At 53.6% G+C, this 23137-nt stretch overlaps 5 protein-coding genes across 5 annotated transcripts; 4 read left to right on the forward strand and 1 right to left on the reverse strand.

The window, feature by feature from the left end:
* Positions 1 to 931: 931 nt before the first annotated feature.
* On the forward strand, positions 932 to 3566 carry BROUX77_002816 (uncharacterized protein; the record flags this gene model as incomplete). Its single annotated transcript, XM_073747398.1, has 2 exons — positions 932 to 1412; positions 1648 to 3566. 2 exons carry the CDS (start codon positions 932 to 934, stop codon positions 3564 to 3566), a joined length of 2400 nt encoding a protein of 799 aa, XP_073607898.1.
* Positions 3567 to 4880: 1314 nt separating this feature from the next.
* BROUX77_002817 (uncharacterized protein) lies at positions 4881 to 6081 on the forward strand (the record flags this gene model as incomplete). The annotated part of the gene is made up of 3 exons (XM_073747399.1): positions 4881 to 4926; positions 5070 to 5722; positions 5824 to 6081. 3 exons carry the CDS (start codon positions 4881 to 4883, stop codon positions 6079 to 6081), a joined length of 957 nt encoding a protein of 318 aa, XP_073607899.1.
* A 386-nt stretch (positions 6082 to 6467) lies between these two features.
* Positions 6468 to 10331, reverse strand: BROUX77_002818 (uncharacterized protein; the record flags this gene model as incomplete). Its single annotated transcript, XM_073747401.1, has 4 exons — positions 6468 to 6760; positions 6845 to 7283; positions 7363 to 10192; positions 10294 to 10331. 4 exons carry the CDS (start codon positions 10329 to 10331, stop codon positions 6468 to 6470), a joined length of 3600 nt encoding a protein of 1199 aa, XP_073607900.1.
* Positions 10332 to 14675: 4344 nt separating this feature from the next.
* BROUX77_002819 (uncharacterized protein) lies at positions 14676 to 20487 on the forward strand (the record flags this gene model as incomplete). Its single annotated transcript, XM_073747402.1, has 3 exons — positions 14676 to 14686; positions 14764 to 14781; positions 14847 to 20487. The coding sequence occupies 3 exons, from the start codon at positions 14676 to 14678 to the stop codon at positions 20485 to 20487; spliced, it is 5670 nt and encodes a 1889-aa protein (XP_073607901.1).
* Positions 20488 to 20988: 501 nt separating this feature from the next.
* On the forward strand, positions 20989 to 22590 carry BROUX77_002820 (uncharacterized protein; the record flags this gene model as incomplete). The annotated part of the gene is made up of 2 exons (XM_073747403.1): positions 20989 to 21012; positions 21094 to 22590. The coding sequence occupies 2 exons, from the start codon at positions 20989 to 20991 to the stop codon at positions 22588 to 22590; spliced, it is 1521 nt and encodes a 506-aa protein (XP_073607902.1).
* Positions 22591 to 23137: the final 547 nt, after the last annotated feature.

Below are 23137 nucleotides of genomic sequence, written 5' to 3' on the forward strand. Positions count from 1 at the left end.
ATGTGCATGACATGTAGTTACGCCTCCTGTGCTGTTTGTGCTGCCTCAGGTTTGGCAAAGATTTGTACATGGCCATCTGTTTTCGGTTCGCTTCACCGTGGGACTGACTCTTGTCTCTTGTTCGTCTTTTCCAGATGGTCGCTTCCCCTTCGCCGCGTTCTTATTTCCGTCATTGAGCCTCTTTTCTAACTCGATCTCTTTTCTGGCTTTATCTCGTGACCTGACCACGACTGACTGACTGAGGCCGTGACATTTTTTGGGCTTGGCTACTTGACGTTTTATCACATCTATTTTACATACCCTACCAACCCTCCTTCGTCACACCTGGCTTAGTCGTTTCTCCTAACTAGTTCCCACACCCATTTGCTGGCTTGCTGGCTGGCTGGCTGGCTGGCTGATAGTTTGGGAGCAGGAGGGAGCAGCCCCACTAATTCATTCACTGGGGAGCTAATTGCTGGAGCTGGACTTGCCCGTTGTAGCCATAGCGTAGCCAACGTCAAGCGCAACAAGAAAACGAGAAAAGCCCGTCACTCGTCAGCCTACCACCTGTCAGACAGCTGTCAGCGGCTGCCCGTCTTGGTTTCATGCCTCCCTCTTCAAATACCGATAACTAGCTGCCTTGTCTTTTTGCTCTCCTCTCTCACTCGCCTTCCTGAGCTCAGCCAGAGCCCCCAAAAGACCAAAAACCAGACCAGCAGCAAAAAAAAACACACTACTCAAAAACCCACCTCCATCCCCCGTTTCCCAACTTCCTTCGCAATCCTCGTTTTTGTTTCTTTACCTCCAACTTCAACCATCATTTCCACCATCTCCCGCCGTCTTTCTCAACCCGCAACCAGCCCCCGCGCACTCTCATGTTTCTTATCTTTCCAACACTCCTTTTTTTATCTCTATATTCACCAGTTTCGCCCAGCTATCCTGCCCGCAAAGCATGGCAACAGCAATGGATGAGGAGAGCTGCTCCATATGTTTAGAGGCCCTAACAGTGGCTCCCACCTGCTCTACAGTGGTCCAGGATAGTGCTGGCCTAGTCGCCAACCCGCTTGTTGCAGCGGCTTCTAGCGTCCCAAACGCCGCCAGCAACAGCGCTGCCACAGGCAGCTCCAGCACAGGCTCCAGCACTAAAGACTCTCCACCACTAACAACATCGTTGTCGGCATTCACTTCAACAACGCCTACTCCCACGTGCACCAATTCCACCACCACCGCCTCCTCCTCCTCCTCCAATTCCACAGACTCGTTTCTCTTCTTGGACCCTGCAACCACCAAAAACCTGTACATTGCCAATTTGGATTCTTGCGATCATGTCTTCCACCATTCTTGCATCATGCCGTGGACTAACATCGCCAACTCGTGCCCAATGTGCCGTGTTGAATTTCATAAAATCCATGTTTCAACACCACCGCCTAATCGTAAGTTGTCTCCCGCTATTAGTCCACTACTAGCTGTCTTGTTACAGCGCTCCACTGCCCCATAAGCCCTATAGTCCAGCTCCTACTCACTTCACTGCCTATCCCTGTACTCCCCCTGCACTTCATACAAACACCTTGGACTCGGACGCCGGCCAACCTGTTGCTGCCAACATCTGCACTCCTCCTCCAACACCCAATATGTGTGTCCATGTATCTGATTGCTGACACTAAACAGAGAAACTCATCAAGACTTACCGCGTAGAGGACAAGAAGCAGCCTGTTCAGGTCGACAATCTTGACACCTCCATCTCCATTGAGCTAGAAGACGCACATCCTTGTCCTATTTGTCTTTCAGATGAAGATGAGAGCGTCTTACTTTTATGCGACGGCCCCAATTGCCGTGCCGCCTACCACACGTACTGCATCGGCTTAGAAGAGGTGCCTACTGGCGACTGGCTTTGCATGGAATGCGCCCATCTCCATTCCCAGGGTCTTATAGCCGCCCCTTCTGATGCTCCTAATCCTGCTCTGGACGGCGCCCGTCCTCCACCCAGACGCCGCGCCATGCGCACACGCCTTGGTCTACGCAATATCTCTCGCGTAATTAGAAACATTCAGCCAGAGTCCAGCGCTCATTGGAACCGCCTCGTCAACCATGTCTACGAGTCCACCAACATTGATCTCAACACGGGCGATGATGTCATCGAGATCGACATGCTGCGCGAACGCCGATCGGCAATTCGCTCCCGAATCGAAACCGAGCGCACCAGAGAGGTTTCTCGCTCGACAAGAGTCGTACCTCGTCGCCCAGCTCGTCCGCCTCTCCCAATCTCTTCACGCGTAGCCACACCTTCTCCCCAACCCTCCGTGCCCGAGCCCATGAGCCAAGACGTTGTTGATGCATGGGGAGCTCTCGACGAGGCGCTTGGAACTGGCAACTCCGGAGAATCTTCCACGGGAAACCCGCGTACTGTTGCATCAAGTTCCAACACCAACACCAGCTCCGCCCCACCGCACCGCAGAAAACGCCCTGCTCCACAACAAAATGCGCCTCCTTCAAGCGGCCCAGAGCCCCCGACTGAGCGCAAGCAAAAACGCCCCTGTACTCGGCCACCTCCAAAGGTTGCCGAGCCTGCGTCTTCTTCTGCTGCCGCTTCTGGACCCTCTGCTCGCGCGAACGCTTTGGCTCCTTCGACTTCCGCTGCTGCTTCTCCTGCTGAGGATCGCCCGTCGTTTGTGTCGAGTCTGCTAAAGGAAGTTGGTCTCGAGCCTAGCACGGATGACGAAAAGGTCGGACACTATCTGCGCCGTGGAACATGTGATTTGGCAATCTCACCTGTTGGCTCACCTGACCGGTCACGGGGGAGCAGTCCTACTTCGGGCTGCCAAAGTCCTCCCTTTATGATGAACAAGTCAGGCTCGCCTGGCTTGACATCGCACATTGAACCAGACTATAGCTCAGTGAACCAGATGTTCAATGACTCTCAGCGCCGAGGCCGAGATGGCGAGGCCAAGGATCGCCGTGTACGGGAGTCCGAAAAGAGAGACAAGGAAAAAGAGACTGGGCGTCGCAGTTCTGCTGCTGTGCCTTCTATGCATGCAAGAAGCCGGGTTCCGGCGTGGCTCCGCGATGCGCCCGAGGAGGCACAACTTGTAAGTGAGCCTACATGGGTTAGCAAAGCAATGGCTTCTGCCTCTCCCCCTCCATCGAGTAGCACCGCCAACAACTCTAGTGCCCAGGGTACCTCCTCATCATCATCATCATCCTCCTCCTCGGCCTCTTCAACAGGGCCGTTTGGCTTCCGGGAAAACGAGGTCACCGCCTCAAAGCGCAAAATCTTTGAGGCCATGAAAGCCCTCGCGTTCCCTCCGCACATCTACAACCGCGAGCCCGACGAGATCACGTCAGCCATCCAACAGAGCCTGCGCCGGCACATGACGGTCGGCAGCACCTTGACCAGCGGGCAGTTTGGCCAGATTGGCGCACAGGCCCTCGCCACTGTGCGCCAACAGCTGCGCAGCGTGAACACAGACGATGCTGGGTTTCCGGATAAGCTTGTGCAACTTGCTACGGTCGAGGTTCAGCGCCGAATAAACGAGGCCACGGTTGAGACAAGCACAAAGAGTTCTGCCACAAGCTCGGGCGATGCATAAGGGCCGTTGTCCCCTCTCCCCCGCCGTCTGCTTGCCAGATTCTCGTGTGTATTTTTATCTCTTCTTTGTCACCTTGTCTTTAGCTTTAGATTTCTTCTTTTTCCCTTTTGTTCTTCCTTCTCCCTCTTTTTGTTTGGTTCACATTTCTACCCTAGGCACGATATTTTGCTATCCAGAAGCCTCAGCAAGTGTTTTTTTTTTTTGGTTTATGGGATGTGTGGGTTCTCTTTGTTATAATTTTCTTTCGTTTTATTAGCTTCTCCCAGGACCACAAGCAGGTCATTATTGGTTATGTTAAGGTGTTCTAGGAGTACGACGGGAATCCTGTTGTGTACATATATAGGCGTAATTTTGACTCGAGTTGGGAAGCTGTTGCATTTTGTTTAGGGTTAAGGCTAGGCGATAATACGGGAGCGAGCTAGACTCAGATTTCACAAGCGTGCGAGTCAATGCATGTACTGAGTGAAACGCAATTGAAATAGCAGTTACTACGATATGACTTTGATACCAGACGGCTCAACCACTAAAAAGGAGGTCTTGCGGCATCAAGGAATTATTTTTATATATAAAGTTTTTTACAGGCACAAGAAATGTGAGCAGAAACTATCCAGCAGAACCCAGTAGGTTGGTATAGCAAAACAAAAGTTTGCACGAGTACCGCTAGCGAAAAAAGACTGCGACAATCAATCTTGGCACTCATAAACGGTCAAAACACTTTGGGGTAAGAAAAAATAAAAGTAGTTTCGATGATAAGGAGTGCCAAAAAATAGAAGATGAAAAAGAAAAAAAGAAGAAAGAAAAAAGTCAAAGAAAGCGAGCTGTGTCCTGCGGGTTTTGATGTCGCTCGGTGGATCCACTGTGTTGGCGCCTGAGGCGCAAACTTATTCAGCACAACCCTTGTGGTAACCCTGGAGATGGTTGAGGAGTGTCTGGTGCACGATGAGCAGGCAGTAGAGGCTTTGTCTCGAAGAATTGTGTCTTTTTATGAGGATTAGTCGAACCGCGGGAATCAGCTTTATCTTGACCTGCTAAAAGATAGCTTACTTTGACTTGTTTCTGGCACAGCAGCAGCGAGAAATGCCTCTGCTGGTGTCAAGATAGTTGTGGACCTGCTGACTAACAGGCCATCGAGAGATCGCGAAAAAAAAAGGTCAACTTCACACCGAGAGCCAAAGGGTACAGCGGGCTGGAGGAATTTGTAGCCGAAGCGGAAGCAAAAAGAAAACTCTCCCCACGGCTTCTATATCTGCCTTTTTGCCTGTGTGCGTCAGGAAAAGGACGGAATTTCGGCCATCCACACACGCTCGGTCTGCAATGGCTTCCAGAACATCACCACAGGCCGTCTCGGCCCTGCTGCGGAGTACGTTTGTCCACCCACCGCCGCCCCGATTGGTGGCTGCCTCGATGGATGCGGCACACGTGTCTGCTCCGGAGGCAGGCCCCGGGGCCCAATGCCCGCTTGACTTGTGTATGTGCTGACTGCTAACTTTGCACCGCAACCAGGGATGCAATGCCTCGGCCAGATGCCCCGCAACATCAGCCGGCCGTTGGCCATGCGCACATACGCCACGGCAACGACAACATCAGCATCCCCGCCTGCTCCAGAGACGCCGCCCTCGCACACGATAAAAGCCGGGATAATCCTGACGCGCGCGCCGCTGCTGACTGCGGAGCCGACGGCGTTTGAAAGCGCCTTTTGGTTCTACCAGAAGCGGCTGAACGAGCGGCTGTGCCTGCCGTTCAGCCAACGCTTCTACTTCAAGCCAGACACGCCGGCGCAGCTGGACTGGGCAATCAAGCTGCGTGAGCGCGGTGGCCTGGTAGCGCGCGAGGTCGGCACGTACAACGGCAAGAGCGCGAATGCGTGGAACGACGAGCTGCTGGTTGGCGACACGCTGAGCGCCCCCGCGACGCTGACCCAGACGCTGCTCAAGGACGCCGAGATGCGCGTATCTGAGGACGCCGAGGAGATCCCCCCCGAGGACCGCCTGCCCGTTGAGAGCCCCCAGCCGCGCGAGTCGGAGGCCGATCGCGCGGGCGATGTGCGCAGACTCGACCGCAAGATGGACCGCACGCTGTACCTGACGGTCCAGCATAATGACGGCACCTGGACGTTCCCTTCGGTTGAGCTGGCAGAGAAGGAGAACCTGCACGTGGTATGTTGACCAGGTCTTTTTCCCGCTGTGTCCCCCCCCCCCATCGGGCTTTGATTCGGAGTGTATAGCTAACTTGTGTGTTTTCCCCCCACCCCCTACAGGCTGCCAAGAGAGCCATGGACACCTCCGCCGGCGTCAACATGAACACATGGGTTGTCGGCCGTGTACCCGTAGCCCACGTCGTCGAGCCTGCCACCAAGACTTTCTTCCTCAAGGGCCGAATCATGGCTGGCCAGGCGAACCTCGCCGGCAACCCGCTTGGTCTCAAGGACTTCAAGTGGCTGACGCGCGAGGAGCTCGAGGCTACCCTTGCGCCCGAGTACTTTAAGGGCGTGCGGAATATGATGGCTGACCGGTAAGTGCTGCCGGTGAAAAAGCACATGCCACCTTGCTGAGTACACAGCTACTTTGATGGCGGGCTTGTAGGAGTAGAGAGAGGAGGCGAGTGACTGGGCTTTTCCGGTGCCTGTTGAAGAGGCAGAGGAGCCCAGTGTCCAATGTACTGTATGTCTAGACTTGTAACAATGTAAAAGAATTAACCTCACGTCCACCAGTTTCCTTGTTATGGCGTGTAGTGATGTCACATTTCATATATTCAAAGAGCAGCTGATGTGAGCCAAGCGAGTAACAACATAAAAGACACATGTCCCGACCAGACTCCATTCTCCCAACCCATAAACATTCATAGCCCTCCATCCAGAAGCCACTCCCCTCCTCCCCCGGTATTCGCTTTTGACAGCACCACCTACGCCTTCTGCCCCTCTACAAAGCTCAGCGCCTCCTCGGTGCTCACGCAGTCAATGCTACTCGTCTTGTTGCGGAACAACACGCCGTACGCCTTGTCGGCCGTGTGGACAATCTCGGGACGAAATGTCGTGCAAATGAACTGCGTGCCGGCGTCGGTCGAGATGCTCTGCAACAGTGCTGCCACGGCCGTGCGGTACTGCGCGTCGAGGTTGGCGTCGACTTCGTCGAAAATGACCATGGGCGAGCTCTCGGTCTGTTGAAGAGCAAAGATGAGGCACAGGGCGCACAAACCTGTTGTAGCATTTTAGTGTTAGTGCTCTGGTACATGGGGGAAGAAACAAAAAAAAGAAAAGAGATCAGCATGCAGAAACTTACTCTTCTGACCACCGCTGAGCTGCTGGATACGCTGCTGCTCGTCAAATTGCTTCGAGTTGAACGAAACGCTAATCCCAACACCAGTGTAGTTCTCGACCATGCCGCGGTTTTCCGCATCCGACTCCTCGGCGTCGTCTCTGCGGCGATCGGCACGGCGCTGGATGACGAGGCGGCCATGGCCTGCTGGCACGAGCTTCTCGAAAATGGTGGCAAACTCCTTGGACACTTGCTTGAAAGTGCGTTCAATGGCCTCGTCCTTGCGCTGGTCGAGATGGGCGACCAGCTCTTCAATCGACTCCTGAGACGCCTCCAGCTCCTTGCGGCGCTTCATGAGCTGCTCCTGCTGTTGCGTGAAGGAGTTGTACTGCTCAAAGGCCTTCTTGTTGACATGCTTGTACTTCTTGAGCGCCTCGTTGACTCGCTTTAGGCGGGAGGTGATCTGCGGTCATGCGTCGTTAGTATCCCGCACTCGCTGGTTCAAGGTGGTAGAAAGGGGAAGGGGGGGGTTAGTGGCTTACCGTCTTGGTCTCCATCGACTCGTACTTTTCAAATGCCTCCTCGGGAAGCACTCCTAGATCGCGAATGTTCTTGGCACAATCGGAAAGCTGCTGCGTCAACATGGCTTTGCGATGCAGACTCTTGTCAATCTTCTTTTGTTGTTTCTCGAGCTGTGCCGCAATCTCGTGCTGCGAACGCTCCTGCTCGGCCTTTTGATGCTCAATTTCATTGACCTTTGCCTGCAGGTCATCTAGCTGTCTGAGTGTAGACTGCAACGTAGTCTCCGTCGTAGCCGCCTGCTTCTGCAGTTTCTTGAGCTCGCGCTGCGCCTCTTCGACAGAGCCTGCGCCACCAGCCGTCGCCGACGTAGTCTCAAACACCATCGACGTTAGCTGATCCAGGGTGGGCTGCAGCTTGTGGCGCAAATCAATCTCCAAGGCCTGCTTCCGGGTCTCGAGCTCGCGGCGGTGCATGCTCGTTTCGTTCCACTCCTTTTGCAAGCGCACAACGTCCTCTTCGAGACTCTGCAGCTGCGCCTCTTCCTGGCTCGTCAGAGCCTTCTTGAAGTCGGATGCCAGCTCGGCCTGGTGAGCCTCGAGATTGCCGATGAATTCCTGGAGGTTGCGGCCCATGCGATCGCGGCGTTTAATGGCCGCGTCTAGCTCGTTGCGCTGTACTTCAAGCTGGTTGACATGGGATGCGAGATTGTTCCGGAGGGGTTCTAGGCCACGGTCCATCTGGCTCAGCGTCTGCTCGGCCTTGCGCAAATCACTCATGGCGCGGGAGATTTCTTGGTCGAGCTGCTCCATCTGGCGGTGCGTGTCTTCGGACTGTGCAAGTAGACGATCATATTCATCGCGCCATTTGCTGACTGACTTGACAGTCTCCAGACGTGACTTGCGAGGGTCGACATAACCTCCAGTCATGGCACCTCGTTTGCTGGTGGTATCGCCGTCCATGGTGATTCCATCCACGTGGTGACTGCGGGCGTACTGGCCGGCGACGTTCAAGTTGGGACACAGAATAGTGCGGCCAAAAACTTGCTGGAAGGCCTTGTCATACTTGGCTTCGTATTTGATTTTGCTGATGATTGGGATTGCATCGGCAGTTCTGGGCATGTCAATTCGCCTTGGCTTGAGGCGGTCAAGGGGCATAAACGTCACACGGCCGCCCTTTTGGTTCTGGAGCAACTCCATCAACTGTGTGGCTGTCTCGGACGAGTCGACGACGTAGTGGAAAAGACTGGCGCCTGCAACCTGTTCGACGGGGAGTCTGTAGGCGTCGGATACTTCAAGAAGCTCTGATAGCGTGCCATATGCACCGGGAATGTCCCTTTCCATCTTCAAGCGGCGTATCGTGGCTAAACCGCGCGCAGTAGCACCGTCCATGGATTGAGACAAATCCCGCTCTGCATGCTCCCGTTCGCTCCGGGCATCTGCCAGAATAGACTCGAGCTTGTCGTCCTCTCTGCGCAGCTGACGGCGAGAGTCCTCAAGCTTGTCCACGACGTCACGTGCCTGGGCCAGTTGCTCATACTTGGCATTGCGGTCATCGCCCCAGCTATTAAGGGTCTTGCGTAGGTTATCAACCTCGGCCTCGAGCTCTGAAATGGTCTGGCCAATGCGGGTGACTTCCTGGTCGGCTTCTTCACGATGGGCTTTTTGGCTGTTGATGTTTACACTGAGGTCTTGAATTTCCCGGTTCAGCCAGCTGTCACGCTCGCTCTTGTTGCGGAACTGGGAGCTGCGCGATTGTTTGGTAAGCAGTCGTGACCGTGCAACGTCTGCTGCATCTAAATTCTGACGTGTTCTTTCTTCAACCTCCTTACGGCGGGTATACTCGGGAATAATGGCGCTGAGCTCGGCCTCCTTGGTCGCGATTTCATTGCGGATAGAGGCAAGCTGGGCAGCCTGGTGGTTTCGCGCGTCCTTCTCGGCAGATTGGCTGTCAATGAGGGTTCTGGTGGACAGTTCGGCCTTGGCCAAGGCTTTGGAGGTGTCGCGGCGGTCTTCCTCAAGCTGACGCTTGTCGATTTTGAGCAGGTCAATCTCGCGAGTCAGGCGGTGGATTTCCGTCTCCATTCGTGTGATGGCTTTTTCGCCCTGAATAAAGGCTTGTCGCGACTCGTCGGTGACGTCCTTGCCCTGGTCCCTGATTCGCTCAATCTGATCTAGGGATTCCTGTAGCTCAACCTGTTCGCTGTGGAAGAAGGCGTACTCGAGACACCGGCGCTCGCGGTCCTTGTCTTGGAAGCCGCGCAGCTCTTCTTTTTCTTCCTCCAGTTCCTTTAAACGCTCGTCGATGTACTTGAGCAGTTCGTCAATCTTCTCGCGTTTGTTGTTGGTATCGTGCATGATCTTCAATGACTCGGTACGGCGAGCCTCGTATACCTGTGTCCCAGCAACCTCTTTGAGCAAATTCAAACGGTCCGACTCTTTCATGTTGGTAAGAGCCGTGACTCGGCCCTGCGGCACAATGTAGTAGGGGTTTGATCGAGAGAATCCAGCGGCCTCGAGCAGGTTGACGACGTCTGATTTGGTGACCACTTTGCGGTCGACAGAGTACTCGTCCTTCTTGAGGCCAATGGTGCGGCGCAGAACCACTTCGGGGTGGCCGGTGGGGAAGCGGTCGTCGGAGTTGTCGAAGATAATTTCAACGTACGCAGACATGACAGCAGCGCCGGAGCCTTCGTGGAGCAGGGCCTGGCGCTCCTCGCGGCTCATCTGCGTATAGGCGTCGCTCAGTACGAAGCGGATGGCGGCGAAGAAGTTGCTCTTGCCGGCGCCATTGCGGCCGACAATGACATTTGTGCCGGGAGAAAACGGCTCAATGACGATCTGCTCTTTGTAGCTATGTGTCCAGAGAGTCGCAGTTAGTCCAGCGGTTCATTATATCCTTGGTGCTTTGCGCCAGGCAAATGGCGCATCGGCCCGATCACCAAATAAACACACCTTTTGAAGCCCTGGATGATGATTTGTTTAATGTACATGGTGGGCTGCTATGCGACCAGAGCCACCACAGATCATGAGTTAGAGAGTCGGAGAGTCGCAGGAGACGGAAGTAAGATCGGACGCGACACGGACAGTCAGGCGTCAATTCTGAGCTGGCAAAGAAGGAAAAGCAATCGGTGGTTTCGCGGTGGTGGGTGTGTAGCCTCGTCGGTGGGCGTGGAAGATGGCGAGGGTGGCGCCGTGAAGCTGGGCGGGAAAAAAAATAGAGGGGGATGCTATCCTGGAATGTATAGATAGGCGGTTGGCGGCGTTCGGCCTTTTTGGTTGCCCAAAAGTCAATCCAATACAATCGGTGTTGGTGGCGCGTTAAAAGTGCAGGGCAACGCGTCTGGGCACTTGTGGAGGACAGAAGCTTAGAGAGCTGATCCTTTGCGAGGGTTACCGTTAGGGTTATTGTGTGATTTTGAAGTTTATACTAGCAAAAATGGCGGATCCCACAACAACGGGGTGGTGGCGCAGTTGGGAGCGCGTTAGACTGAAGCTACAAACTTCGGCCGTCTCATCATTGAGTGAGTGATCTAAAGGTCACCGGTTCAATCCCGGTTCACCCCAGAGCTTGAATTTTTGCTGCGTGGGCAGAGAGACACTGCATGTTTTTATCTCTTGTTTTTTTTTTTTTTTCGGGATATTCTGGGTGTGTTGGCGATTCACGAGATTGTGGTGGTTTTTTTTTTACGAATTGCGCCTGGAGAAAATTCGTGAAAAAAAAAACTTCACTTCTTCCAGAAGCTTGTCTCTGCTCGTCAATTACGTTCCAAGATCCAACGAGATGACAACGACAACCAACGAATAACTAGACCAATTAACCACCAGAATCCTAGAATCCTTCAGAAGACATATCTCGCTTCGGACAACTTAAACGCGCATCAGAGCTCCCAACCTCGGGATTTCACGAGCCGTCGACCACTTAACCCCATGAAACCTCATGACTGAGAGAGACATGCATAGACGAACAGAAAGAAGGCTCATGGATTGCAGTGGCCTGGGCTTCGGATGCTTGTTTCCGGTCAGTGAGCTTTGGCTCTCCAGGCGCTCCCTCCCTCTCTCTGAGCGGGCGATATTGAGCGAGTTAAGATGATTCGTGACAATGTCGTTTTGTTGACGGCCGCCTTTTCCCACCTTGCTAATGAGACGGCGCGTGCTGCAGAGTTGCCAGAAGACCAGCAGCACTCTTCCCTTGCTGTGACTCTGTTCAAAGTGCCGGAGGACATGGCCCCAAACCCGGTCAGTGTGTGATCAGACGACAAGTCAACGGGGGCTGGGGACAGGACAGCAGATTACCAGAGCCGACCTGCAGCTTGGACGGGCGGAGAAGCAGCGCTAAGAAAAGAAAGCCTAGGCTAGCCGGCACCTAGGGCGAAAGATAGACGTGGCAAGAAACATGTCACAGGCGCAGAGGGCCAGGGAGAACGGGCGATCAAGATGGGTGTGACCAGTCAGCAGACACGAACAGGACAGAGGCACAGCCAAGACCGTATCACTGTGGGAGGCCAAAGTGACATATGCAAGTCGAGTTGCCGCAGGCCAGGGGAAAAGAGAAGAGAAACCCCACAGCCAGACAGTGAGAGCTGATCTGCACAGGCTAGACGGGACAAAGCAAATAGAGGACTATCAAGATCGGTAGCTCGGAAGGTCAGAGGGCATCAGTAAAGCAGGCAGAGCCGGAGTGTCGATTAGCTTGCTAGGAAACAGCCAGCCATGCCCACAACTACACGGTTGTAGTTGTATGCTTGCTTGTAGATTGAGCCCATCGGACTGGGTGCGACTCGACTCGGCACGCACCACGAGGCAGGAGGCAGGCTCTTTTTCTTTGTACACAGGCCCTGGATTAGCATTATGTCCCACTGCCAGCCCCAGCTTCTCTCCCCAGTCGCCAGGGCAGGGGTAGGGACCGAGTCAGGGCACTGTGAACCAGTGGCAGAATGGAAGAGAACACATCCACGGGATGGCAGAACCCTGGAACGCTAATGTTGTAGGCAAATCCTTTGGGGCATGTTCAAGCTTCGGCCAGGAACGACCAGCGCGACGATGGGCGAGCCAGAGAAAGCACGAAAGAAAGAGACACGGAGACGTGGATGTTGGATATGAAAGTCAAGTTGAGGTCTGCCTCTGGGGTCCCAGGTCTTGTATCTCGTACCGGTGCTTTGCTTTGCTTGTGCCAGCACCCCTAAACCCTGAAGCTGCCTTGTCACGAGGGTTTGGGTCTCGTCTGGATCGTCTGGGTTCGCCGGAGTTGTGGTTTTTCATCAGCTGGCTCGTTGCCCCCCCCCTTTTTCCCTTTTTTTCTGTTCCAGGCTGGCCCCGATCACGCCTCCTAAACCCACAAATAAAAAAATCCCTTGACTGATTGTGATTATCGACGAACATGATTTTCCAGAGAAAGGGTCGATGCTGTGGAAAAACAACCGGCAGCTTAGCGAGAACACCAAGGCTTTAGTTCCAGTGGCAGAGAATCATAGGACAGACAGCACAAAGAAAATAGTGACGTGGATCTGTGGTTTCACCGTCGGCTGATGTTCACGATTCCAGCGAGGGAGAAGGCACGCGGTTTTCACAGCCTTGTGATAATGTGGAGCACGGCTGATGGAGACTACAAAAAGGCTTCATTTTTCGCATTTTTCATGGGCGACTATCGCTATGAAAATGGAGACACATGCCAGTCAGGAATGGAAGGAGTCAGACTCGGTGGTGGGTGCGCCAGTGCAGGCAGTTGCTGCTTTGGGAATCTTGGGACTCAAAAGACGGACTAGATATTTGGCCACACAAGGGGGTGGGAGTGGTGGTTGAGTTGTGCGCTTGTGGTAGTTGCAGTTGGAGTTGAAGGCTTAGTGGCAGCTGCCGTACCCGTAGCTGCCGCAGCCGTCGTTGAAGATCGATCTGGAAGCCACGGCGGTCACATTTTTCCCTTGAATACAATGCGGTGTCAGTCTGTTACAGCACTACAAAGAGAATAAAGAAATGATGAATGAATGAAAGAGAAAAAACTAAACTGCACATGCACACTGCCCCAGTTTTTTGTTTCCTATCTGGGACATCACGAGAAGCTCAGGTCCGCAAATGAGCGCGAGAGAGGACCAAGGGCAGCTGCCGAAAAGAACACACAGCTTGCAAAACGCAACAGCCCGGTGCAAACGAGCAACAACCTAGGCCGCTGGACTAACAAGCTGTGATAATTTTTCTCTTCTTTCCTTCTTTGTTTTTTTTTTTTTGGGCAAGATGACAAGTACCTCGCTTGTACCTAGGGCCAAATAGACAGGGGTTGCCAGCCAAGTCCTGCCAGTCACTTTCGCCTTTTCTGGTGTAGTTGACTAGGAGAAGTGAGCGGGTGGGCAGCGGCGCGGTACTTGCAGGGTACTTGTACAAGTACCAGTACCAGTACCACACAACAGAAACCCGGCCTGTCCTAAGATGGGCCCAGCAACACGTATAAAATAGCATGTGCTATACTTATAGGGCGGCCTGCCCCTCGGCCCCCTCGCCTCTGATTCTTCCCGCCGATTTATTCTTCCATCTTTTTTGCTGGCCGCTTTTTTGTGCACCTAGCCAGCACGTCTGATTTGATAGCAAGGCTGCTGTTCGTCTTACACACACCTACGCCCGCCTGCTTTTACGACCACGACCACGACTACTTGTAGCGTGCATCTTCCTCTGCCATTATTTAATTTCTTTTTCTCTCTCTGTACTATTCCACACGATCACGACCTGCCTACTCATGCTATGCCTCTTTGATCACTTTTTTTCTCTTCATTCTCCTTCACTCCGTCGTTACCCATTCTTGCCCTCTGTAGACAGCTGCCTGCCTGCTCTCAAAAGCGGTAACTACCTCAGCCTCGTTTGGCCTTCCTAAACGTACATACATACGTATCTGTCTATCTGTGCTGTGCAGGTCTGGTTTCGCCAGCTAGTGCCAAATTCCCACAAGGAAGCCTGCAGCTTTTGTGTAAGCATAGCAACAACCCACTATAAAATACCTGCCTGCCTGCTACCTGTTCCTGCCTCCCAAGCCCGTGGCCAATATAATCGTCACCTGCATCCTTCTCGCCTTTTCACATGGCACTTTTCCCGTGCTCTTCTCTTATTTTTCCCGTCGCGTTCATAAATCTCACCGCACACTGCAGCAAAGCATAATCTCCCTCCCTCTGAACTGAACTCAACTTGACCTCTAACACCGCGCCCCAGTTCTGCACCGCGTCTGCCAATCTGCTGTGATCCCCCATCAGTCTGTTAGTCTGACTCTGGTGTTTGGTTCGAGGATGACAAAGCAACCCTAAACATCTGCCATCTACACCTACACCTAATACATCACCACACTCCAGCACACCATGGCTTCCAGGTAAGTTTCTTTGGCTACGATGCCTGCATCTTTGCCTTGTGTGCCATTCAGCGCCCATTTACTGACCTGCCATCCAGACTCGACCGCATTGTAACGTGAGTAGGCCTTTGCCACCTGCGCCCACTCCAACTCCTTGCACCATCTAACCGCCCGCATCTAGACTATTGGAAACCGGCAGCACTCGCCTCATCCGAGAGACTGCTGTCAACCAGCTTGCCGACTGGCAAAAGCAACAGCCCGAAGAGCTGTTCAACCTGCTTGCTCGCGTTGTCCCCTACCTCAGACACAAGGATTGGGAAACCAGAGTAACGGCTGGAAATGCCATTGGAAAGATTGTCGAGAACAGCGTCCTGTATGATCCCAATGAGGACGAGGATACGTCCCTTTCTGCAGTAAAGGCGCTGGAAGACGGCTCCGTTAAAAAAGAGGAGGAGGCAAACGGAACGAACTTGAACAACGACTTATTTTCCTGCGCCACCCTAAACATTGCCAATGTCGCTCTATACGGCCGCGAGCTGCTTCGGGGCGGTCCCATCGACGTAAATCTTGCATTGTTGGACTCTACCGGCCGCCTCAACCACCTGAAAAAGACCCTCAACGGCCGCCTGGGTCTCTTTGGCCGCAAGTTCAACGACGAGGAGATACCTGTGCCCGTTGAAGTGGGTAGTCCCATGCACCTCGATGGAATGGGCAACGGCGCTTTGCTCAAGACCGAGGGTCCTAGTGCTACTAATCCCGGTGAAGCCGGCCTAAGTACTCGCCAGCTGAATGTCTTGAAGCGGAAGCGGAAGCGCGAGGCACAAAAGGCCGCCCAGGGAAAGTCGGGCTTCGGCGATCTTTCAATCCGCAGGAGTAATCCAACTGCTGACGCCGTTGGGGGTGACGACGACGATTCAAAAAAGGGCAAGGTGAACGAGTTTTTCAATTTGGACCGCCCAGCCGACGTAGACGAAGATTCAAAGGTCGTGTCAGAGTTCAAGGGCCCGATTGCGCCCGTCAAGTCGGAGATTGAAGCCGAAAATGTTCTCGAGGGCTCTGAATGGCCCTTTGAAAGGCTCTGCGAGTTCCTTAAAATCGATCTGTTTGACACCAATTGGGAGACCCGGCATGGTGCTGCAATTGGCATAGGCGAGGTGATTCGTGTGCATGGTGTTGGTGCTGGCCGTCTCCGTGGCATGTCCCGGGACAAGAACAACCAGTTGAATGAGCAGTGGCTCAACGATCTAGCATGTCGGCTTTGCTGCGTTCTGATTCTGGACCGTTTCTCAGATTATAGCTCCGATACCTCCGTAGCTCCCATCCGCGAAACTGTTGGCCAAACACTTGGCTCAGTATTAAAGCATCTGCCATCATCTTCTATTCAAGGCGTCTACCAAATCCTGTACCGCATGGTTATGCAGACCGATCTCAATCTGCCCAACTCAAATTGGGGTATTTGCCATGGTGGCATGATTGGTCTGCGCTACGTCGTCGCTGTTCGCAAGGACCAGCTCTTAGCCAACAAAGAAATGGTTGACGGCATTGCCCAGGCTGTTATGAAGGGGCTGGCTGATGCCGATGACGACGTGCGCTCCGCTAGTGCTGCTACCTTAATCCCCATAGCCAAGGAGTTTGTCGACATGAGACCGCTGAGCCTCGATGCCCTCATCGACATTGTCTGGAACAGTTTGTCTAATCTGGGTGATGATCTCAGTGCCAGCACTGGCAAGATTATGGATCTCCTTGCCACCATGTGCAGCTTCCCCGAGGTCCTGCGCATCATGCAAGATACTGCGGCACAAGATCCTGAGCGCTCATTCTCCCAACTTGTTCCACGCCTGTACCCCTTCCTCCGTCACACCATTACTTCTGTCCGCTTGGCAGTGCTTAAGGCCCTCGTCACCTTTGCCAAGTTGGAGGTTAATGCAAGCTCAAATGCTTGGCTCAATGGTCGTCTTTTGCGCCTCATTTTCCAGAATATCTTGGTTGAACGAGATAAGCCGACACTCGAAAAGTCCATGGAGGTCTGGTCCGCTTTGGTACACACCCTGTCTAAGAATCCCCAAGTTCTGGCTGACGAATTTGGCGCCCACAGCACTGATCTCGTTGAACTGACCCTATGCCCAATTGGCACCTCGCGCAACAATGTGCCCATGAAAGCCCATCTGTTCCAAAAACCTTCGGGTGGAGTTTACCATCTTCCTGGAATCCCATCTGTTGCGCCGCCCAAGAACTCTCCTATCGACAGTTTGGCTCCTGGCGATAGACCACAGAAGCGCCGCCGCAAGTCCACAAAGGTCGAGGATCCACCGCCCTCCGCTTCCGGCACCACTCATGATGTCGATGGCCACATGATGCAGGGTGACGTTGATTTGGTTGGAATGGACACCCTGATTCGATCTCGCGTGTATGGTGCTCGTGCACTGGGCTTGATCTTGGCTATTCTGCCTGCCAATTACGTTCAACCTTTGACTTCCATCATTGCCGAGGGAATTAGCAGGCCGTACTCTTCGACACAATGGACCGCTGCTATGATTATCGACGAGACTGCAAAGAGTAGCACCGACCCCAGCATTCTGGAAGCCTTTGTGCCCCACCTACAAAAGATTATCGATTCAGAACGCCCCCCGTCCTACCGCGAACTTGTCGGCCACTTCCAGAGAGTGCGCTCTCAATGTCAGCAAATGTTCAATATCTTCCGTGACCACGGCAAGGTGTCCAGTAGCCGCATGCCTTTGTTGCCTGTCATCGTCCAAGGAGAGGCTGAGGCGGGCCCCAGTGCCTTCTCACTCACTCATGCCGAAAAGGCCATTGCCGAAGACTTTGATAAGCTTAAGAAGGCCATGTCTCCAGGTCACCGCATGATTGTTGCTCCACAGGTCGAAGATGCCCGCACATCAACGCGCAACGCCATCGAAGACGCTCGCTCTGCCAAGGCACTCCGTGATATTCGTGTAAAGACGGCAGCTGCATCCGCCATTGTCGCTATTCGAGCTCTACCTAAGAAGCCTAGCATTCTAATCAAATCCATCATGGATAGCGTCAAGTCTGAAGAAAACCTTGTGCTACAGAATCGTGCTTCTGGTACCATTGCTCAGTTGGTCCACTTGTTTGTCGAACTTGGTCGCCGTGGTCCCGCTGACAAGGTTGTCGCGAACCTGGTAAAGTTCTCATGCATGGAGGTCGCCGAGACGCCCGAATTCCCTGTTCATGCTACCAAGACAGACTGTATTCTGTCAATGCTTAAGGAGGAGGATAGACCTGACCATGCTGATGCAGTCCAGTGGGCCAAGGAAGTCAAGGCTGCTAGAATAACTCGCCGCGGAGCCAAGGAAGCACTTGAAATGCTGTCACATTCGTATGGACCTAAGCTGCTGGAGATGGTTCCCAGCCTGCGTCACTTCATGGAGGCTCCTCTTGTGGAAGTCTTTAGTACTGAAGAGATCCCTGCGGCTGTTCAAGATGTCGAAGGCACACTGGGACAGGATGTTGTTGACGCTCTTTCTGTTATCCGTACATTGACACCAAGCATTTCTACCGATCTACACGAGTTTGTTCTGGGGATGCTACCGTACATCATCAGGGCCCTTCACTCCAAACTGTCCGTCTTCCGTTACATGGCGGCCAAGTGCTTGGCGACTATTTGCAGTGTTATTACGGTGCAGGGCATGACGGCTCTCGTTGAAAAGGTTCTACCGTCCATCAGCAACCCAGTTGATCTTCACTACCGCCAGGGTGCCACTGAGGTTATTTACCACCTCATCGCAGTTATGGGTGATGGTATCCTGCCCTACGTGATCTTCTTGATTGTGCCGGTGCTGGGTCGTATGAGTGATTCTGACAATGATATCCGACTTATTGCAACAACATCTTTTGCAACGTTGGTCAAGTTGGTGCCACTTGAGGCTGGTATTCCCGACCCCCCGGGTCTCTCTGAGGAGCTCCTCAAGGGCCGTGATCGCGAGCGGACATTCATCTCTCAGCTCCTGGACCCCAAGAAAGTTGAGGCTTTCAAGATACCCGTCGCTATCAAGGCCGAGCTACGTTCTTACCAGCAAGAAGGTGTCAACTGGCTGCACTTCCTTAACAAGTACCACTTGCATGGCATCCTTTGTGACGATATGGGCCTGGGTAAAACGCTGCAGACCATCTGCATTGTTTCCAGTGACCATCACCAAAGAGCCGAGGAATTTGCCAAAACTGGTGCGCCTGATGTTCGCCGTCTACCATCCCTCATTGTGTGTCCACCAACATTGCCAGGCCATTGGCTTCAGGAATTGAAAAACTACGCACCATTCCTGTCTGCCGTTGCCTACGTTGGCTCTCCAGCTGAGCGCCGCGCTATGCAAGGAAAGCTTGAGGGACATGACATTGTGATTACGTCGTACGATGTTTGCCGCAACGATATCGGCTTCCTCGATCGATCAACATGGAATTATGTGGTGCTTGATGAGGGCCATTTGATCAAGAACCCTCGCGCCAAGATTACTTTGGCCGTGAAGAAACTAGCTTCCAACCACCGGCTAATCTTGACTGGCACCCCTATTCAAAACAATGTGTTGGAGCTGTGGTCGCTCTTTGACTTTTTGATGCCAGGTTTTCTGGGAGCTGAAAAGGTCTTCCACGATCGGTTCTCCAAGCCGATTGGTGCTTCTCGCCACGCCAAAGCATCGTCCAAGGAACAAGAAGCGGGTGCTCTTGCCATCGAAGCTTTGCACAAGCAGGTACTTCCCTTCCTGCTTCGCCGTCTCAAAGAAGAGGTGCTTAATGACTTGCCGCCTAAGATTCTGCAGAACTATTACTGCGACATGTCGGACTTGCAGAAGAAGCTGTTTGAGGATTTCGTCAAAACCCAAGGCAAAAAGATTCATGAAGAAGCAGCAAAGGAAGACAAGGATTCTAAGCAGCACATCTTCCAGGCTCTCCAGTACATGCGTAAGCTTTGCAACTCTCCTGCGCTGGTGTTGAAGCCCGGACATAGGTCGTATGATGATACACAGCAACAGCTTGCCAAGAAGGGCACGCGTCTTGAAGATCCAAGCCATGCACCCAAGCTGACTGCTCTGCGCGATCTACTTGTTGATTGCGGCATCGGTGTTGAAGGCGAAAACAGCAACGACCCTCTTTACCAGCCGATCAAGCCCCATCGTGCACTGATTTTCTGCCAAATGAAGGAAATGCTCGACATGGTCCAGAACACGGTGCTCAAGGCCATGCTGCCGTCTGTATCGTACCTGCGGTTGGATGGATCGGTCGAGGCGAACCGGCGTCAGGACATTGTCAACAAGTTCAACGGCGATCCTTCGTATGACGTGTTGTTGCTGACGACGTCGGTGGGTGGTTTGGGTCTCAATCTTACAGGAGCTGACACTGTCATCTTTGTGGAGCACGACTGGAACCCTCAGAAGGACCTGCAAGCCATGGACCGAGCCCATCGTATTGGCCAGAAGAAGGTGGTCAATGTGTACCGCCTGATTACGCGCGGTACTTTGGAAGAAAAGATTCTCAGTCTCCAGCGCTTCAAGATTGACGTGGCGTCTACAGTGGTCAATCAGCAAAACGCAGGCCTGGCCACGATGGACACCGACCAGATTCTGGATCTGTTCAGTCTCGACGATTCAGGGCCGAACCTCATATCAGACAAACCGGCTAACAACGCCAACGGCATAGAGGGCCGCGAGGAGGACATGGTGGATGTGGAAACGGGCGATGTGCGGTTGCCCGGAAAGAAGGCCTGGACCGACGGGCTTGGCGAGCTGTGGGATAACAAGGAGTACGAGGAGAGCTTCGACCTGGATGGCTTCCTCAAAAAGATGCAGTAAAATGGCGGGACAAGGCGGACTGGGGTGTTTGTATTGTGATTGTGTTTTGTGTAGTACTAGCTAGCATGGCGTTGTTGTGTATGTGTGTATCATTTAAGTCAATTGGAATCGCTACTCTGGACTTGGGACTTGATTTGCTTTGTGTGTAGTTACACTATGTACAGTGAATAACAATACTCGTAGGTCTGGTGATGTCAGACGAGGCTGGCGCGAGCCCACGGACCCACATGCAGCCTTGTACCAGCTCTTCCCCTTTCGGGGAATCCTACAGTGGGTGGATGGTGGGGTAGTTCTTTCTGGAGAGTTCCTTGGCCTTCTAAATTACAGGCAGCCTCCCCTCCTCCGACCTCTGTGAAGCTTTACAGCGGCCTGGACAATCCAAGACTTGCATCTTTCTTGCGTCTACAAAGAAATACTCGCCGTCTAGTTGTTCATTGTGCCCAGGCCAACGACTACATAGATCGACATTTACCATTGTTTCATTGTCTTACTAGGTGCAAAATGCCCCTCAACTACAGCAAATGGGTACGAGATATCACCGCCACTGCCACGGTCTCGCTCCGCACAAGCAAGCAATACTAACCAGCGCTCTGCCCCTTATAACAGGACGCTCTCGAGCTGAGCGACGACTCTGATGTGGAGGTGCATCCCAACGTCGACAAGAAGTCGTTTATTCGCGCGAAACAGAACCAGATCCACATGGAGCGCGCGCAACGAAAGGCGCAGATTGAAGCCTACCACTACGAAAAGATTGTCGACGCCGGCCTGCTGGCGCGCATAGAAGCCCTGATTGCCTACCTCAAGACGCATGCCGAGGCCGTGGCTTCGGGCGAGAAGAATGCTGGCCAGGTTGCCTTTGCTGCCATCATGGAGACGGCGCCCAAGGACAAGGCCGCCGATAATCCGCCACCGCGCCCGCAGGTCATGCACGAGGCCGACAAGAAGCCGCCGACCTACACAGAGATGCTGATGGGCCTGCTGGACCAGGTCAACAAGACGCTGGAAGAGAAGAAGGTGGCGACCGAGGACCGCTTTAGCGCCATTGTCGAGGAACTTGGCGTCCATGTAGCCAAGATCAAGCAGATCTCCACGGAGAACGGCAAAAAGTGCGAGGAGCTGGAGAAGCTCGAGGAGAGAAAGATTACGAGCGACTCATATCATACGGGCTTCGACAGTTCTCACGTCAATAAGAACAAGGGCTCCGCCAGCCAGCCGGGATCCTCCAAGCAGACGGAGAGCCAGCCCGAGCTCATTAACCCCAACTTTGACATCAACACAGGCCGCGAAAAGGGAGCTCCGCCTTCTGCGCTGGACGATGACGATGAAGAAGTCGTCGCATCGCCGCTGGCCAAGCAGTTTGCACGCATCCCGCCCAATGACCACTCGGGCGCATTGTCCTTCCTGCGCGCGAACCCCCAGGTGCTTTCGGAGAAGGAGCAGGACGGCCTGATGGTTGACGCCTTTGATGCAGCGCTCGAGGGCCGCGATGACCTCTGCCGCCAAAACGTGCACCAGGCCCTGCTGATCCAGTACTGCCGCGCGCTGGGCAAGGACGGCGTCGCCATGTTCTTCCAGCGCATCACCACGCGCGGCCACCAGGCGCAGGATGTCTTTTTCAAGGACGTGCAGGAAACATACATGCGTATCCGCACGCGTGCGCGCGAAATCGTGCGTGAACGCGCGGCGAAGCCAGAGGGCATCGAGCAGATCCAGCTCGAGGCCGTCGAGCCCGGCACCGAGATCTCCATCGAAGTGCCGCCCAAGGACAGCACGGACCCAGAGGTGCAGGCGAGTAGAATCATCTTTGAGAGCTTCTCGGCCGACATGCAAAAGGCGTTGGAAAGCGGCAGCCTTGAGCAAGTGAACAAGGTGCTGGGCGACATGAAGGTTGAGGACGCAGAGGTGCTGGTGGGTCAGCTTGGCGACGCTGGCATCCTCGGCGTCAATGAGCTGGTCGATGCGACAACAGAAGAGGGAAAGCAGCGCCAGGCGCAGATCCAGGAGGAGGGCAAGCTTGCCAAGGAGGCGCGGGATAAGGCGGCAGCAGAGGCAGAGGCGGGGAAGACGGCACCAGCGCCGGAGGACGTGCCGGACCCGGAGTAAAGGTAAGGCGGGGCTATGACATGGTGTTATCAGACTTGGGAAATTACAGTTGAAATGGAAATATTCATGCACGTACGGCTACCACATAGCATCAAAGTTCAAGTTGTTGGATTTAACTCTGCGAAGAGCCAGGCTAACAAAGATGGTGGAGGGCGTGGGACCGGTCCAGGCGCCGGGCCACACACAAGCCAAATTTGATGTTTTCGTGCAACAACCCGAACCCCCTTGCGCGCGTCTTGTTTGACGCGATAAGGGCGGACGGAATGGGACTCCTTGGCGGTATTCAACAGACGACGATAAGGGAGAGAGAAGTAAGACAGAAGATCCGCAAGCGAACAGCGGGCGAGGTTTTGTTTGTTTTGTTTTTTTTTTTTTTTTTTTCTCGAGACATTGCCCTATGATTCTATTCTCAGCACAAAAAAGCAAGCGTTATGTAACTAGAATATTTTTTGTCCAAGTCGTTTTTTTTTCCTTCTTTTTTGGGGCCGGTCGCATGAAAACAGCAGAAGCCCAGAGCAACGCACGAGCCAGAAACATGCCATAGTTT

The sequence above is a fragment of the Berkeleyomyces rouxiae genome (genome assembly GCF_048999995.1).
Source record: "Berkeleyomyces rouxiae strain 22BRR77 chromosome Unknown BrBRR77_ptg000002l, whole genome shotgun sequence".
NCBI lineage: Eukaryota > Fungi > Ascomycota > Sordariomycetes > Microascales > Ceratocystidaceae > Berkeleyomyces > Berkeleyomyces rouxiae.